The sequence below is a fragment of the Littorina saxatilis genome, linkage group LG4, assembly GCF_037325665.1.
Source record: "Littorina saxatilis isolate snail1 linkage group LG4, US_GU_Lsax_2.0, whole genome shotgun sequence".
In the NCBI taxonomy this organism is placed as follows: domain Eukaryota; kingdom Metazoa; phylum Mollusca; class Gastropoda; order Littorinimorpha; family Littorinidae; genus Littorina; species Littorina saxatilis.
Window position 1 is genome coordinate 57,596,258 of NC_090248.1, and position 14,991 is coordinate 57,611,248.

The 14,991-nt window shown below is 43.5% G+C and overlaps 1 protein-coding gene across 1 annotated transcript in view; it reads right to left on the bottom strand.

The window, feature by feature from the left end:
- Positions 1 to 242: 242 nt before the first annotated feature.
- LOC138965175 (pre-mRNA-splicing factor 18-like) overlaps positions 243 to 14,991 on the bottom strand; it is a 19,420-nt gene continuing 4,671 nt past the window's right edge. Inside the window, exons 6-10 of the mRNA XM_070337293.1 lie at positions 14,499 to 14,567; positions 7,302 to 7,442; positions 6,075 to 6,146; positions 4,359 to 4,514; positions 243 to 1,483 (exon numbers count right to left, since the gene is read on the bottom strand). Of these exons, the coding sequence (XP_070193394.1) occupies positions 1,400 to 1,483; positions 4,359 to 4,514; positions 6,075 to 6,146; positions 7,302 to 7,442; positions 14,499 to 14,567 (522 nt within the window). The 3' untranslated portion in view covers positions 243 to 1,399. The remainder of the gene's footprint in view (positions 1,484 to 4,358; positions 4,515 to 6,074; positions 6,147 to 7,301; positions 7,443 to 14,498; positions 14,568 to 14,991) is intronic.

Here is a 14,991-nt window from a genome sequence, read left to right on the forward strand (position 1 = left end):
GTGCGACTGCTTGTGTATGTGAGGTGTGTGTGTTGAGATTGTGCGTGTGTGCGTCTGTATTAATGTGTGTGTGTGTGTGTGTGTGAAGCGCATAGTGCTTTTAGCTATGCGGGCTATAGAAATCTCCTTAATAAATAAGAGACGAGAGAGAATGAAAGTGTGTGTGTGCACGCACGGTGTGTGAGCGAGAGAGAGAAGAGACGAGAGAGAGTGAAAGTGTGTGTGTATGTGTGTGTGTATGTGTGTGTGTGTGTGTGATCGTTTACATATCCTGTCACCATTTCACTTACTGACATAGCCTTTTGTAATGGAGCAGAGCAACACCTCATGGCAAGCATTGCTTGCGTGTGTGTGTGCCGGTGTGCGTGCGTGTGTGTCCATTATCTCCCCCGAGCCATTGATCCTCATAAACACAAAAACAGTATGGCTATGATGCACGCATTCGAGTACCTTTCAAAATCTAGCAGCCCACACTCTCTCAAATGCAATTACATTGACTCACACCCACACAGACACACAGAGGTGTGCATGCTTGCAGGTAAATGAACACCGTCTTTCAACCAGACATACACATGGCTTACAGTAAAATTGCATCTGCAAACATTGTATTCATCCCGTTCAGTAGCAGCAACACATCTGAAGATATACACAATATTGTCAAGATGAATGGTTTATTGACAATCCCCTCAACATCAGTCTCTTTCTTTCTATTCAATCATACAAACAAAGCAACACACACACACACACACACACACACGCACGCACGCACGCACAGTCAAAACTAGAGGTGACTGATTCAATGTCTTGGAGACACATAATGGCAGTTGCAGATTCTCCGGACAAACAAAATCAAATTCAAAATTCTTCCAATTCCTGCCTTACAACACATGCACAGCAATACCAATGCACATAGCAACAGTAACTCAGAAGTTACACCTGTTTTTGAAAGATGTGCACAATCCTGGTATATATTCCACTCTAACAGCAATGTCTTCCTACCAGCTTGTAGGCATTCCTTGACGTCACCTTTCCCCAACTGTTACATTTTTTGGCAATCCTGCCGATTTGACGACAAACTTTTCAGCTATTTGAAATGAGTTTCCGTGTACAGCAAACTGTCGACGATAACTGACATATATACACACTTATTCTGAACTAAATATGGCAGTTTTTAGCTTTTCAGGAACAACCCTCAGTCAGGTACATCGCTAAACATTCAAAACTGCACTTCTCAGAATAAAAGCACTAACAGCCTTGTGCCATCGCCAAAGTCTGTCAACCCTGTCATTGGATAAGATTCACAGGTGTGTTCCCAGTGTCACACATCTTTCGGATACACATCACTGCTTTACAGTGTATAGGTATTCTGCATTTTGTAGCTCTTCTGCACTGGTCAGCCCTAGACTGGACACTGGAAGTTGAAACTCCTGGAGGGGTCAGTGGGGAATATCTTCTGGCACTGCGTCATCAGTCTCTTGACAGCCTGTAGAGAGGAAGTAGTGTTAATACAATGCAACGTCTACTGCATACTCTTACAGCCTGCACCCTGATCGCTGTATGGACGTTTGTGAAAGTGTACAAACCAAAGCACGCATGCAGGCACGCACGTACAAACTCTTTCTCCACACACACACACACACACACACACACACACATATACATACTTTCTCTCTCTATCTCCCACTCTTGCTCACTCCCACTCCCTCTCTCTCTCTCTTGATCTCCCTCCACCCCCTATCCCCCCTCTGTTTCCCTCTCTCTCAGATGAAGCGACAGAGACAGATAACCAAGCCTCCGCCCTCTATCCCCCCTCTGTTTCCCTCTCTCTCAGATGAAGAGACAGAGACAGATAACCAAGCCTCCGCCCTCTATCCCCCCTCTGTTTCCCTCTCTCTCAGATGAAGCGACAGAGACAGATAACCAAGCCTCCACCCTCTATCCCCCCTCTGTTTCCCTCTCTCTCAGATGAAGCGACAGAGACAGATAACCAAGCCTCCACCCTCTATCCCCCCTCTGTTTCCCTCTCTCTCAGATGAAGCGACAGAGACAGATAACCAAGCCTCCACCCTCTATCCCCCCTCTGTTTCCCTCTCTCTCAGATGAAGAGACAGAGACAGATAACCAAGCCTCCACCCTCTATCCCCCCTCTGTTTCCCTCTCTCTCAGATGAAGAGACAGAGACAGATAACCAAGCCTCCACCCTCTATCCCCCCTCTGTTTCCCTCTCTCTCAGATGAAGCGACAGAGACAGATAACCAAGCCTCCGCCCTCTATCCCCCCTCTGTTTCCCTCTCTCTCAGATGAAGCGACAGAGACAGATAACCAAGCCTCCACCCTCTATCCCCCCTCTGTTTCCCTCTCTCTCAGATGAAGCGACAGAGACAGATAACCAAGCCTCCACCCTCTATCCCCCCTCTGTTTCCCTCTCTCTCAGATGAAGCGACAGAGACAGATAACCAAGCCTCCACCCTCTATCCCCCCTCTGTTTCCCTCTCTCTCAGATGAAGAGACAGAGACAGATAACCAAGCCTCCACCCTCTATCCCCCCTCTGTTTCCCTCTCTCTCAGATGAAGCGACAGAGACAGATAACCAAGCCTCCACCCTCTATCCCCCCTCTGTTTCCCTCTCTCTCAGATGAAGAGACAGAGACAGATAACCAAGCCTCCACCCTCTATCCCCCCTCTGTTTCCCTCTCTCTCAGATGAAGAGACAGAGACAGATAACCAAGCCTCCAGACTCAAATCCCCCCACAGCAACCCAATACAATACAACCCTATACAATACAACCCAATACAATACAACCCTATACAATACAACCCAATACAATACAACCCAATACAATACAACCCAATACAATACAACCCAATACAATACAACCCTATACAATACAACCCTATACAATACAACCCTATACAATACAACCCTATACAATACAACCCTATACAATACAACCCAATACAATACAACCCAATACAATACAACCCAATACAATACAACCCAATACAATACAACCCTATACAATACAACCCTATACAATACAACCCAATACAATACAACCCAATACAATACAACCCAATACAATACAACCCTATACAATACAACCCAATACAATACAACCCAATATAATACAACCCAATACAATACAACCCAATACAATACAACCCTATACAATACAACCCTATACAATACAACCCTATACAATACAACCCAATACAATACAACCCAATACAATACAACCCTATACAATACAACCCTATACAATACAACCCTATACAATACAACCCAATACAATACAACCCAATACAATTTACCCCCTTTTATGACCTCCACAAATCAGACACAATCAGGTCTTAAAACCAAATGGGAGTCTCAAATGGAAGTAAAATTACAGTGGTCTTAAAGACAAAACAAGAAGGGCAAAGCCCATACGACTCACATGCTTTACACATTTTTCCTACCAAAATACATGTGACCTTGACCCAAGGTCAAGGTCATCCAAGGTCATGCAACACAAAGCTGTTAATTCAAGACATAGGAAGTACAATGGTGCTTATTGGCTCTTTCTACCATGAGATATGGTCACTTTTAGTGGTTCACTACCTTATTTTGGTCACATTTCATAAGGGTCAAAGTGACCTTGACCTTGATCATATGTGACCAAATGTGTCTCATGATGAAAGCATAACATGTGCCCCACATAATTTTTAAGTTTGAAACAGTTATCTTCCATAGTTCAGGGTCAAGGTCACTTCAAAATATGTATACAATCCAACTTTGAAGAGCTCCTGTGACCTTGACCTTGAAGCAAGGTAAACCAAACTGGTATCAAAAGATGGGGCTTACTTTGCCCTATATATCATATATAGGTGAGGTATTGAATCTCAAAAACTTCAGAGAAAATGGGAAAAATGTGAAAAATAGCTGTTTTTTAGGCAACATTTATGGCCCCTGTGACCTTGACCTTGAAGCAAGGTCAAGATGCTATGTATGTTTTTTGGGGCCTTGTCATCATACACCATCTTGCCAAATTTGGTACTGATAGACTGAATAGTGTCCAAGAAATATCCAACGTTAAAGTTTTCCGGACGTCCGGACGGACGGACGGACGTCCGGACGGACGGACGACTCGGGTGAGTACATAGACTCACTTTTGCTTCGCATGTGAGTCAAAAATGACAGCAAACAGGATCTGAATAGGTAGGAAGTGGTAAATCAGGGGAAGGGGGGGGGGGGGGGGGGCGATTCCGCTGGGGAGAGGCAAGAACAGGCGGTGCTTAACAGGGGGTGGCAGGTTCACTGGGGGGGGGGGGGGGGGGGGGGGGGTAAAAGGGGTGTACACACCCCTGGCCCCACTGACCTGGATGTACTTGCGCTGCGTCTCGTCGTTCAGCACGTGGGCCACGTAGCGGGAGGAGATCTTTTCACGCCCGGTACGAGCGTGGATACCCACCATGGTCACACCGATAGGCCAGGGGGCGTTGCCGATCGCCATCTCCAGGTACGAGTCGTTCGCCTGGCACAGAGAAGAAGCACTAGAAGTATGCAGCAATTTCAAGACCAAGGACGTTATTGTTTGCCCATAAACAAATACAATGTCAACATAATTTGTATATATATGTGTATATATAAAGAAAGCAATATAAGAAGATACAAGAACAAGAAGGGCAAAGCCCATACGACTCACATGCTTTACACATTTTTCCTACCAAAATACATGTGACCTTGACCCAAGGTCAAGGTCATCCAAGGTCATGCAACACAAAGCTGTTAATTCAAGACATAGGAAGTACAATGGTGCTTATTGGCTCTTTCTACCATGAGATATGGTCACTTTTAGTGGTTCACTACCTTATTTTGGTCACATTTCATAAGGGTCAAAGTGACCTTGACCTTGATCATATGTGACCAAATGTGTCTCATGATGAAAGCATAACATGTGCCCCACATAATTTTTAAGTTTGAAACAGTTATCTTCCATAGTTCAGGGTCAAGGTCACTTCAAAATATGTATACAATCCAACTTTGAAGAGCTCCTGTGACCTTGACCTTGAAGCAAGGTAAACCAAACTGGTATCAAAAGATGGGGCTTACTTTGCCCTATATATCATATATAGGTGAGGTATTCAATATCAAAAACTTCAGAGAAAATGGGAAAAATGTGAAAAATAGCTGTTTTTTAGGCAACATTTATGGCCCCTGCGACCTTGACCTTGAAGCAAGGTCAAGATGCTATGTATGTTTTTTGGGGCCTTGTCATCATACACCATCTTGCCAAATTTGGTACTGATAGACTGAATAGTGTCCAAGAAATATCCAACGTTAAAGTTTTCCGGACGGACGTCCGGACGGACGGACGGACGTCCGGACGGACGGACGGACGGACGGACGGACGACTCGGGTGAGTACATAGACTCACTTTTGCTACGCATGTGAGTCAAAAAGCAAAGACACACAGAACAAGCAAATTTGTTTGCCACAGACCTGCCAACCTTTAAACCTTTTCATTTTCTTTTTTACTGCAAAGCCAAGACTACAAAAACGTTTTGAGATTCATGAGAGACTTCATGTGTCTGCCAGTTCAATATCACATTACATAAGGTTACAAGTAAACATGCGCATACATGTTCGCACTGCTCATAAACAACAACAGTTCTATTTTTGCTGTTTTTACTCTCGTGTTTTTGACTCAAGAGAAATGTATTTTACCGTGTTGTAAAGATCTGCATGAAAATGGACGTTGGCATGCAAAGAAACATATAGCGCACACACACACACATACGTACACACACACCCACACACAGCAACACCCACACACATACACACACACACACACACATACGTACACACACACCCACACACAGCGACACCCACACACATACACACACACACACACATACGTACACACACACCCACACACAGCGACACCCACACACATACACACACACACATACGTACAGACACACCCACACACAGCGACACCCACACACATACGCACACACACACATGTAACACTCAAATTATGTCTAAATTCAACAAGGTGCAATGTTGTAAAACAAGTCATGTTTCAAGTTACCTTGATGTAGTTTCTGTCTATCATTTTGTGCACGATCTCCACAAAGCTCTCCAGCAGCCCCTCCTCCATTTTCTGGGGAAACAAATGAAACAAACATCATTATACATGATTTAATATTCAGTGCTGTAAATTATTTGAACACCTACAAGACATACTCTGCTGCTTCAAATTCAAAAACAAAAACATATTTGGAAAGAAAACCAAAGCCTATGCTTATGTTTAATTGTTTGAGTTGTTAGGTCCTAGCTGAAACATGCTTATCATTCATTCAAGCAAGCTTACATTAAAGGCACAGTAAGCCTCCCGTAAACCATCACAGATACTGTCAGGCTTTTACACACAGTACAAACACCCTTTCATTTAAACACTCACCGCTTGAGAACATCCTTGGTGCCCTCCATAAAGAGCGAGCAATTTTCAAAGAATTTATTTTGTAAAAGCCTGACAGTATCTGTGATCGTTTACGGGAGGCGCACTGTGCCTTTAAACGTATGTTTGTTTGTTTGTTTGTTCATGGGCTGAAACTCCCACGGCTTTTACGTGTATGACCGTTTTTACCCCGCCATTTAGGCAGCCATACGCCGCTTTCGGAGGAAGCATGGTGGGTATTTTCGTGTTTCTATAACCCACCGAACTCTGACATGGATTACAGGATCTTTTTTGTGCGCACTTGGTCTTGTGCTTGCGTGTACACACGGGGGTGTTCGGACACCGAGGAGAGTCTGCACACAAAGTTGACTGAGAAATAAATCTCTCGCCGAACGTGGGGACGAACTCACGCTGACAGCGGCCAACTGGATACAAATCCAGTGCGCTACCGACTGAGCTACATCCCCGCCCTTTTTAAACGTATCAATCACTATGGCTTGCAGGTTTTTCTACTGGCAAGTGTAATAAACAAGCCACAAAGTGTATATGCCAAGGTCTTCAAGTTCAAATGGGGATGTCTTAATTTGGAGGGTGGGAGGGGGGTCAGGTTGCACTGAGACTGGAAAGTTTGATACACCTATATCATATGCATCCACATACAGTAGTTGTAAACTTCTATGTGCCATACAGTGATATGAGGAGTACAAGCCAAGTCCAACAACATCTTACTGTCACCTACTGACCCTCATTTTGAGCATCCTGAAGAGAGGCTTGAATTAGCTGATGGTGTGTGTGTGTGTGTGTGTGTGTGTGTGTGTGTGTGTGTGTGTGTGTGTGTGTGCAATGTGACCAACTGACCCTCATCTTAAGCATCCTGAAGAGCGGCTTGAGGTAGCTGACGGTCTGTGTGTGTGTGGCGCTGGCCATCTTGCCTCGCGTCGTTCGTTTCTCTTCCGACGACCGAGCGTTCAGCTGGGCGCCCCACTCCTTCAGGATGAACTGTAACAGACACACAGGAAGCTCATGACATGAAGGAATATTGGACTTACACATGGCGGAAAAGAGATGGTATAGCTGCTTTCTGAGTTCCAGCTTAATTCATATACTTACCCATTACTTACTGTGCATTGTCCTTTTTCGTTGCTAAGATAAGCCAGCCACAGTGTGCGAGCTGATCATCAATACTTTCTTGACTTTTTGTGTCTTTATCCAATATTTTGTGTGTGGGATTGCTTTGTGTATGGTTTGTTTCACATTGTGTATGTCATTGGTTATGCGTGGTGTGTGTGGGTTTGTTTGTACATTGTGTATGTCATTGGTTATGCGTGGTGTGTGTGGGTTTGTTTGTACATTGTGTATGTCATTGGTTATGCGTGGTGTGTGTGGGTTTGTTTCACATTGTGTATGTCATTGGTTATGCGTGGTGTGTGTGGGTTGTTTGTACATTGTGTATGTCATTGGTTATGCGTGGTGTGTGTGGGTTGTTTGTACATTGTGTATGTCATTGGTTATGCGTGGTGTGTGTGGGTTTGTTTCACATTGTGTATGTCATTGGTTATGCGTGGTGTGTGTGGGTTTGTTTCACATTGTGTATGTCATTGGTTATGCGTGGTGTGTGTGGGTTTGTTTGTACATTGTGTGTGTCATTGGTTATGCGTGGTGTGTGTGGGTTTGTTTCACATTGTGTATGTCATTGGTTATGCGTGGTGTGTGTGGGTTTGTTTCACATTGTGTATGTCATTGGTTATGCGTGGTGTGTATGGGTTTGTTTGTACATTGTGTGTGTCATTGGTTATGCGTGGTGTGTGTGGGTTTGTTTGTACATTGTGTGTGTCATTGGTTATGCGTGGTGTGTGTGGGTTTGTTTCACATTGTGTGTGTCATTGGTTATGCGTGGTGTGTGTGGTTTGTTTGTACATTGTGTGTGTCATTGGTTATGCGTGGTGTGTGTGGGTTTGTTTCACATTGTGTATGTCATTGGTTATGCGTGGTGTGTGTGGGTTTGTTTCACATTGTGTGTGTCATTGGTTATGCGTGGTGTGTGTGGGTTTGTTTCACATTGTGTGTGTCATTGGTTATGCGTGGTGTGTGTGGTTTTGTTTGTAGATTGTGTATGTCGTTGGTTATGCGTGGTGTGAGTGGGTTTGTTTGTAGATTGTGTATGTCGTTGGTTATGCGTGGTGTGTGTGGTTTTGTTTGTAGATTGTGTATGTCGTTGGTTATGCGTGGTGTGAGTGGGTTTGTTTGTAGATTGTGTATGTCATTGGTTATGCGTGGTGTGTGTGGTTTTGTTTGTACATTGTGTGTGTCATTGGTTATGCGTGGTGTGTGTGGGTTTGTTTGTACATTGTGTATGTCATTGGTTATGCGTGGTGTGTGTGGTTTGTTTGTAGATTGTGTATGTCATTGGTTATGCGTGGTGTGTGTGGTTTGTTTGTACATTGTGTGTGTCATTGGTTATGCGTGGTGTGTGTGGGTTTGTTTGTAGATTGTGTATGTCATTGGTTATGCGTGGTGTGTGTGGGTTTGTTTCACATTGTGTATGTCATTGGTTATGCGTGGTGTGTGTGGGTTTGTTTGTACATTGTGTATGTCATTGGTTATGCGTGGTGTGTGTGGGTTTGTTTCACATTGTGTATGTCATTGGTTATGCGTGGTGTGTGTGGGTTTGTTTGTACATTGTGTATGTCATTGGTTATGCGTGGTGTGTGTGGGTTTGTTTCACATTGTGTATGTCATTGGTTATGCGTGGTGTGTGTGGGTTTGTTTGTACATTGTGTATGTCATTGGTTATGCGTGGTGTGTGTGGTTTGTTTGTACATTGTGTGTGTCATTGGTTATGCGTGGTGTGTGTGGGTTTGTTTGTAGATTGTGTATGTCATTGGTTATGCGTGGTGTGTGTGGGTTTGTTTCACATTGTGTATGTCATTGGTTATGCGTGGTGTGTGTGGGTTTGTTTGTACATTGTGTATGTCATTGGTTATGCGTGGTGTGTGTGGGTTTGTTTGTAGATTGTGTATGTCATTGGTTATGCGTGGTGTGTGTGGGTTTGTTTGTACATTGTGTGTGTCATTGGTTATGCGTGGTGTGTGTGGGTTTGTTTGTACATTGTGTATGTCATTGGTTATGCGTGGTGTGTGTGGGTTTGTTTGTAGATTGTGTATGTCATTGGTTATGCGTGGTGTGTGTGGTTTGTTTGTACATTGTGTATGTCATTGGTTATGCGTGGTGTGTGTGGGTTTGTTTCACATTGTGTATGTCATTGGTTATGCGTGGTGTGTGTGGGTTTGTTTCACATTGTGTATGTCATTGGTTATGCGTGGTGTGTGTGGTTTGTTTGTACATTGTGTATGTCATTGGTTATGCGTGGTGTGTGTGGGTTTGTTTCACATTGTGTATGTCATTGGTTATGCGTGGTGTGTGTGGGTTTGTTTCACATTGTGTGTGTCATTGGTTATGCGTGGTGTGTGTGGGTTTGTTTCACATTGTGTATGTCATTGGTTATGCGTGGTGTGTGTGGGTTTGTTTCACATTGTGTGTGTCATTGGTTATGCATGGTGTGTGTGGGTTTGTTTCACATTGTGTATGTCATTGGTTATGCGTGGTGTGTGTGGGTTTGTTTCACATTGTGTGTGTCATTGGTTATGCGTGGTGTGTGTGGGTTTGTTTGTACATTGTGTATGTCATTGGTTATGCGTGGTGTGTGTGGGTTTGTTTCACATTGTGTGTGTCATTGGTTATGCGTGGTGTGTGTGGGTTTGTTTCACATTGTGTGTGTCATTGGTTATGCGTGGTGTGTGTGGGTTTGTTTCACATTGTGTGTGTCATTGGTTATGCGTGGTGTGTGTGGGTTTGTTTGTACATTGTGTATGTCATTGGTTATGCGTGGTGTGTGTGGGTTTGTTTGTACATTGTGTGTGTCATTGGTTATGCGTGGTGTGTGTGGTTTGTTTCACATTGTGTGTGTCATTGGTTATGCGTGGTGTGTGTGGGTTTGTTTCACATTGTGTGTGTCATTGGTTATGCGTGGTGTGTGTGGGATTGTTTGTACACTGTGTGTGTCATTGGTTATGCGTGGTGTGTGTGGGTTTGTTTGTACATTGTGTGTGTCATTGGTTATGCGTGGTGTGTGTGGGTTTGTTTCACATTGTGTGTGTCATTGGTTATGCGTGGTGTGTGTGGGATTGTTTGTACACTGTGTGTGTCATTGGTTATGCATGGTGTGTGTGGGTTTGTTTGTACATTGTGTGTGTCATTGGTTATGCGTGGTGTGTGTGGGTTTGTTTCACATTGTGTGTGTCATTGGTTATGCGTGGTGTGTGTGGGTTTGTTTCACATTGTGTGTGTCATTGGTTATGCGTGGTGTGTGTGGTTTGTTTGTACACTGTGTGTGTCATTGGTTATGCGTGGTGTGTGTATGGGTTTGTTTGTACATTGTGTGTGTCATTGGTTATGCGTGGTGTGTGTATGGTTTGTTTCACATTGTGTGTGTCATTGGTTATGCGTGGTGTGTGTGGGTTTGTTTGTACATTGTGTGTGTCATTGGTTATGCGTGGTGTGTGGGTTTGTTTGTACATTGTGTATGTCATTGGTTATGCGTGGTGTGTGTGGGTTTGTTTGTACATTGTGTATGTCATTGGTTATGCGTGGTGTGTGTATGGTTTGTTTGTACATTGTGTGTGTCATTGGTTATGCGTGGTGTGTGTATGGTGTGTTTGTACATTGTGTATGTCATTGGTTATGCGTGGTGTGTGGGTTTGTTTGTACATTGTGTATGTCATTGGTTATGCGTGGTGTGTGTGGGTTTGTTTGTACATTGTGTATGTCATTGGTTATGCGTGGTGTGTGTGGGTTTGTTTGTACATTGTGTATGTCATTGGTTATGCGTGGTGTGTGTGGTTTGTTTCACATTGTGTGTGTCATTGGTTATGCGTGGTGTGTGTGGGATTGTTTGTACATTGTGTGTGTCATTGGTTATGCGTGGTGTGTGTGGTTTGTTTGTACATTGTGTGTGTCATTGGTTATGCGTGGTGTGTGTGGTTTGTTTGTACATTGTGTGTGTCATTGGTTATGCGTGGTGTGTGTGGGTTTGTTTCACATTGTGTGTGTCATTGGTTATGCGTGGTGTGTGTGGGTTTGTTTGTACATTGTGTATGTCATTGGTTATGCGTGGTGTGTGTGGGTTTGTTTGTACATTGTGTATGTCATTGGTTATGCGTGGTGTGTGTGGGTTTGTTTGTACATTGTGTGTGTCATTAGTTATGCGTGGTGTGTGTATGGTTTGTTTCACATTGTGTGTGTCATTGGTTATGCGTGGTGTGTATGGGTTTGTTTCACATTGTGTGTGTCATTGGTTATGCGTGGTGTGTGTATGGTTTGTTTGTACATTGTGTATGTCATTGGTTATGCGTGGTGTGTGTGGGTTTGTTTGTACATTGTGTGTGTCATTGGTTATGCGTGGTGTGTGTGGGTTTGTTTCACATTGTGTGTGTCATTGGTTATGCGTGGTGTGTGTGGGTTTGTTTGTACATTGTGTGTGTCATTGGTTATGCGTGGTGTGTGTATGGTTTGTTTGTACATTGTGTATGTCATTGGTTATGCGTGGTGTGTGTATGGTTTGTTTCACATTGTGTATGTCATTGGTTATGCGTGGTGTGTGTATGGTTTGTTTGTACATTGTGTGTGTCATTGGTTATGCGTGGTGTGTGTGGGATTGTTTGTACATTGTGTATGTCATTGGTTATGCGTGGTGTGTGTATGGTGTGTTTGTACATTGTGTGTGTCATTGGTTATGCGTGGTGTGTGTGGGTTTGTTTCACATTGTGTGTGTCATTGGTTATGCGTGGTGTGTGTATGGTTTGTTTCACATTGTGTGTGTCATTGGTTATGCGTGGTGTGTGTATGGTTTGTTTCACATTGTGTGTGTCATTGGTTATGCGTGGTGTGTGTATGGTTTGTTTCACATTGTGTGTGTCATTGGTTATGCGTGGTGTGTGTGGGTTTGTTTGTACATTGTGTATGTCATTGGTTATGCGTGGTGTGTGTATGGTTTGTTTGTACATTGTGTGTGTCATTGGTTATGCGTGGTGTGTGTGGGTTTGTTTGTACATTGTGTGTGTCATTGGTTATGCGTGGTGTGTGTGGGTTTGTTTCACATTGTGTATGTCATTGGTTATGCGTGGTGTGTGTGGGTTTGTTTCACATTGTGTATGTCATTGGTTATGCGTGGTGTGTGTGGGATTGTTTCACATTGTGTGTGTCATTGGTTATGCGTGGTGTGTGTATGGTTTGTTTGTACATTGTGTATGTCATTGGTTATGCGTGGTGTGTGTGGGTTTGTTTCACATTGTGTGTGTCATTGGTTATGCGTGGTGTGTGTGGGTTTGTTTGTACATTGTGTATGTCATTGGTTATGCGTGGTGTGTGTGGGTTTGTTTCACATTGTGTATGTCATTGGTTATGCGTGGTGTGTGTGGGTTTGTTTGTACATTGTGTATGTCATTGGTTATGCGTGGTGTGTGTGGGTTTGTTTCACATTGTGTATGTCATTGGTTATGCGTGGTGTGTGTGGGTTTGTTTGTACATTGTGTATGTCATTGGTTATGCGTGGTGTGTGTGGGTTTGTTTCACATTGTGTATGTCATTGGTTATGCGTGTTGTGTGTGGGATTGTTTCACATTGTGTGTGTCATTGGTTATGCGTGGTGTGTGTATGGTTTGTTTGTACATTGTGTATGTCATTGGTTATGCGTGGTGTGTGTGGGTTTGTTTCACATTGTGTATGTCATTGGTTATGCGTGGTGTGTGTGGGTTTGTTTGTACATTGTGTATGTCATTGGTTATGCGTGGTGTGTGTATGGTTTGTTTCACATTGTGTATGTCATTGGTTATGCGTGGTGTGTGTATGGTTTGTTTGTACATTGTGTATGTCATTGGTTATGCGTGGTGTGTGTATGGTTTGTTTCACATTGTGTATGTCATTGGTTATGCGTGGTGTGTGTATGGTTTGTTTCACATTGTGTATGTCATTGGTTATGCGTGGTGTGTGTATGGTTTGTTTGTACATTGTGTATGTCATTGGTTATGCGTGGTGTGTGTATGGTTTGTTTCACATTGTGTATGTCATTGGTTATGCGTGGTGTGTGTATGGTTTGTTTGTACATTGTGTGTGTCATTGGTTATGCGTGGTGTGTGTGGGTTTGTTTCACATTGTGTGTGTCATTGGTTATGCGTGGTGTGTGTGGGTTTGTTTGTACATTGTGTATGTCATTGGTTATGCGTGGTGTGTGTGGGATTGTTTGTACATTGTGTATGTCATTGGTTATGCGTGGTGTGTATGGTGTGTTTGTACATTGTGTATGTCATTGGTTATGCGTGGTGTGTGTGGGTTTGTTTCACATTGTGTGTGTCATTGGTTATGCGTGGTGTGTGTGGGATTGTTTGTACATTGTGTATGTCATTGGTTATGCGTGGTGTGTGTGGGTGTGTTTGTACATTGTGTATGTCATTGGTTATGCGTGGTGTGTGTGGTGTGTTTGTACATTGTGTATGTCATTGGTTATGCGTGGTGTGTGTGGGATTGTTTGTACATTGTGTATGTCATTGGTTATGCGTGGTGTGTGTGGGATTGTTTGTACATTGTGTATGTCATTGGTTATGCGTGGTGTGTGTGGGTTTGTTTCACATTGTGTATGTCATTGGTTATGCGTGGTGTGTATGGTGTGTTTGTACATTGTGTATGTCATTGGTTATGCGTGGTGTGTGTGGGTTTGTTTCACATTGTGTGTGTCATTGGTTATGCGTGGTGTGTGTGGGTTTGTTTCACATTGTGTGTGTCATTGGTTATGCGTGGTGTGTGTGGGTTTGTTTCACATTGTGTGTGTCATTGGTTATGCGTGGTGTGTGTGGGTTTGTTTCACATTGTGTGTGTCATTGGTTATGCGTGGTGTGTATGGTTTGTTTGTACACTGTGTATGTCATTGGTTATGCGTGGTGTGTGTGGGTTTGTTTCACTTGTGTGTTGTGACAATCCAACAGCCTGTACACGTCGGCATACCTTGAAGTACTTGAGGATGATGTCCTGGTCCTTGTTGTTGTCCCCCAATCCCAGCTCCCCTCGCATTTTCTGTGCACAGAACAAAAGCACAACCCCAAATGAAACACAAGTCTGGTATTCATGAGTCTTCAGCTTCAGTTGAGCCCCCCCTCCCCCTTCTCCAAATTTAAGATTTGCCCCTTCTTAAGACCTTGATTTGTCAGACTTTCAGTTCACAACATCTGTAAATTTTGCCCCATTTTAAGACTCCCTCCTTTTTAAGACCTGATTTGTTTAGATCTTTGGAGGTCTTACAAGGGGGGGTGGGAGGGGGGGGAGGGGTTCCACTGCATTCACATTGGCCTAGGTCTTGAATGCAATACGTTGCAAAGGTTGACTGTGTCAGACCTATACCTTGTTAAAATCACGAACAGAAGTGATAAAGACTGGTGCACACAACCAATCAAGCACTACAATCCAATGTCAAAAGTTGACACAAGGGAAGTAACCCCCC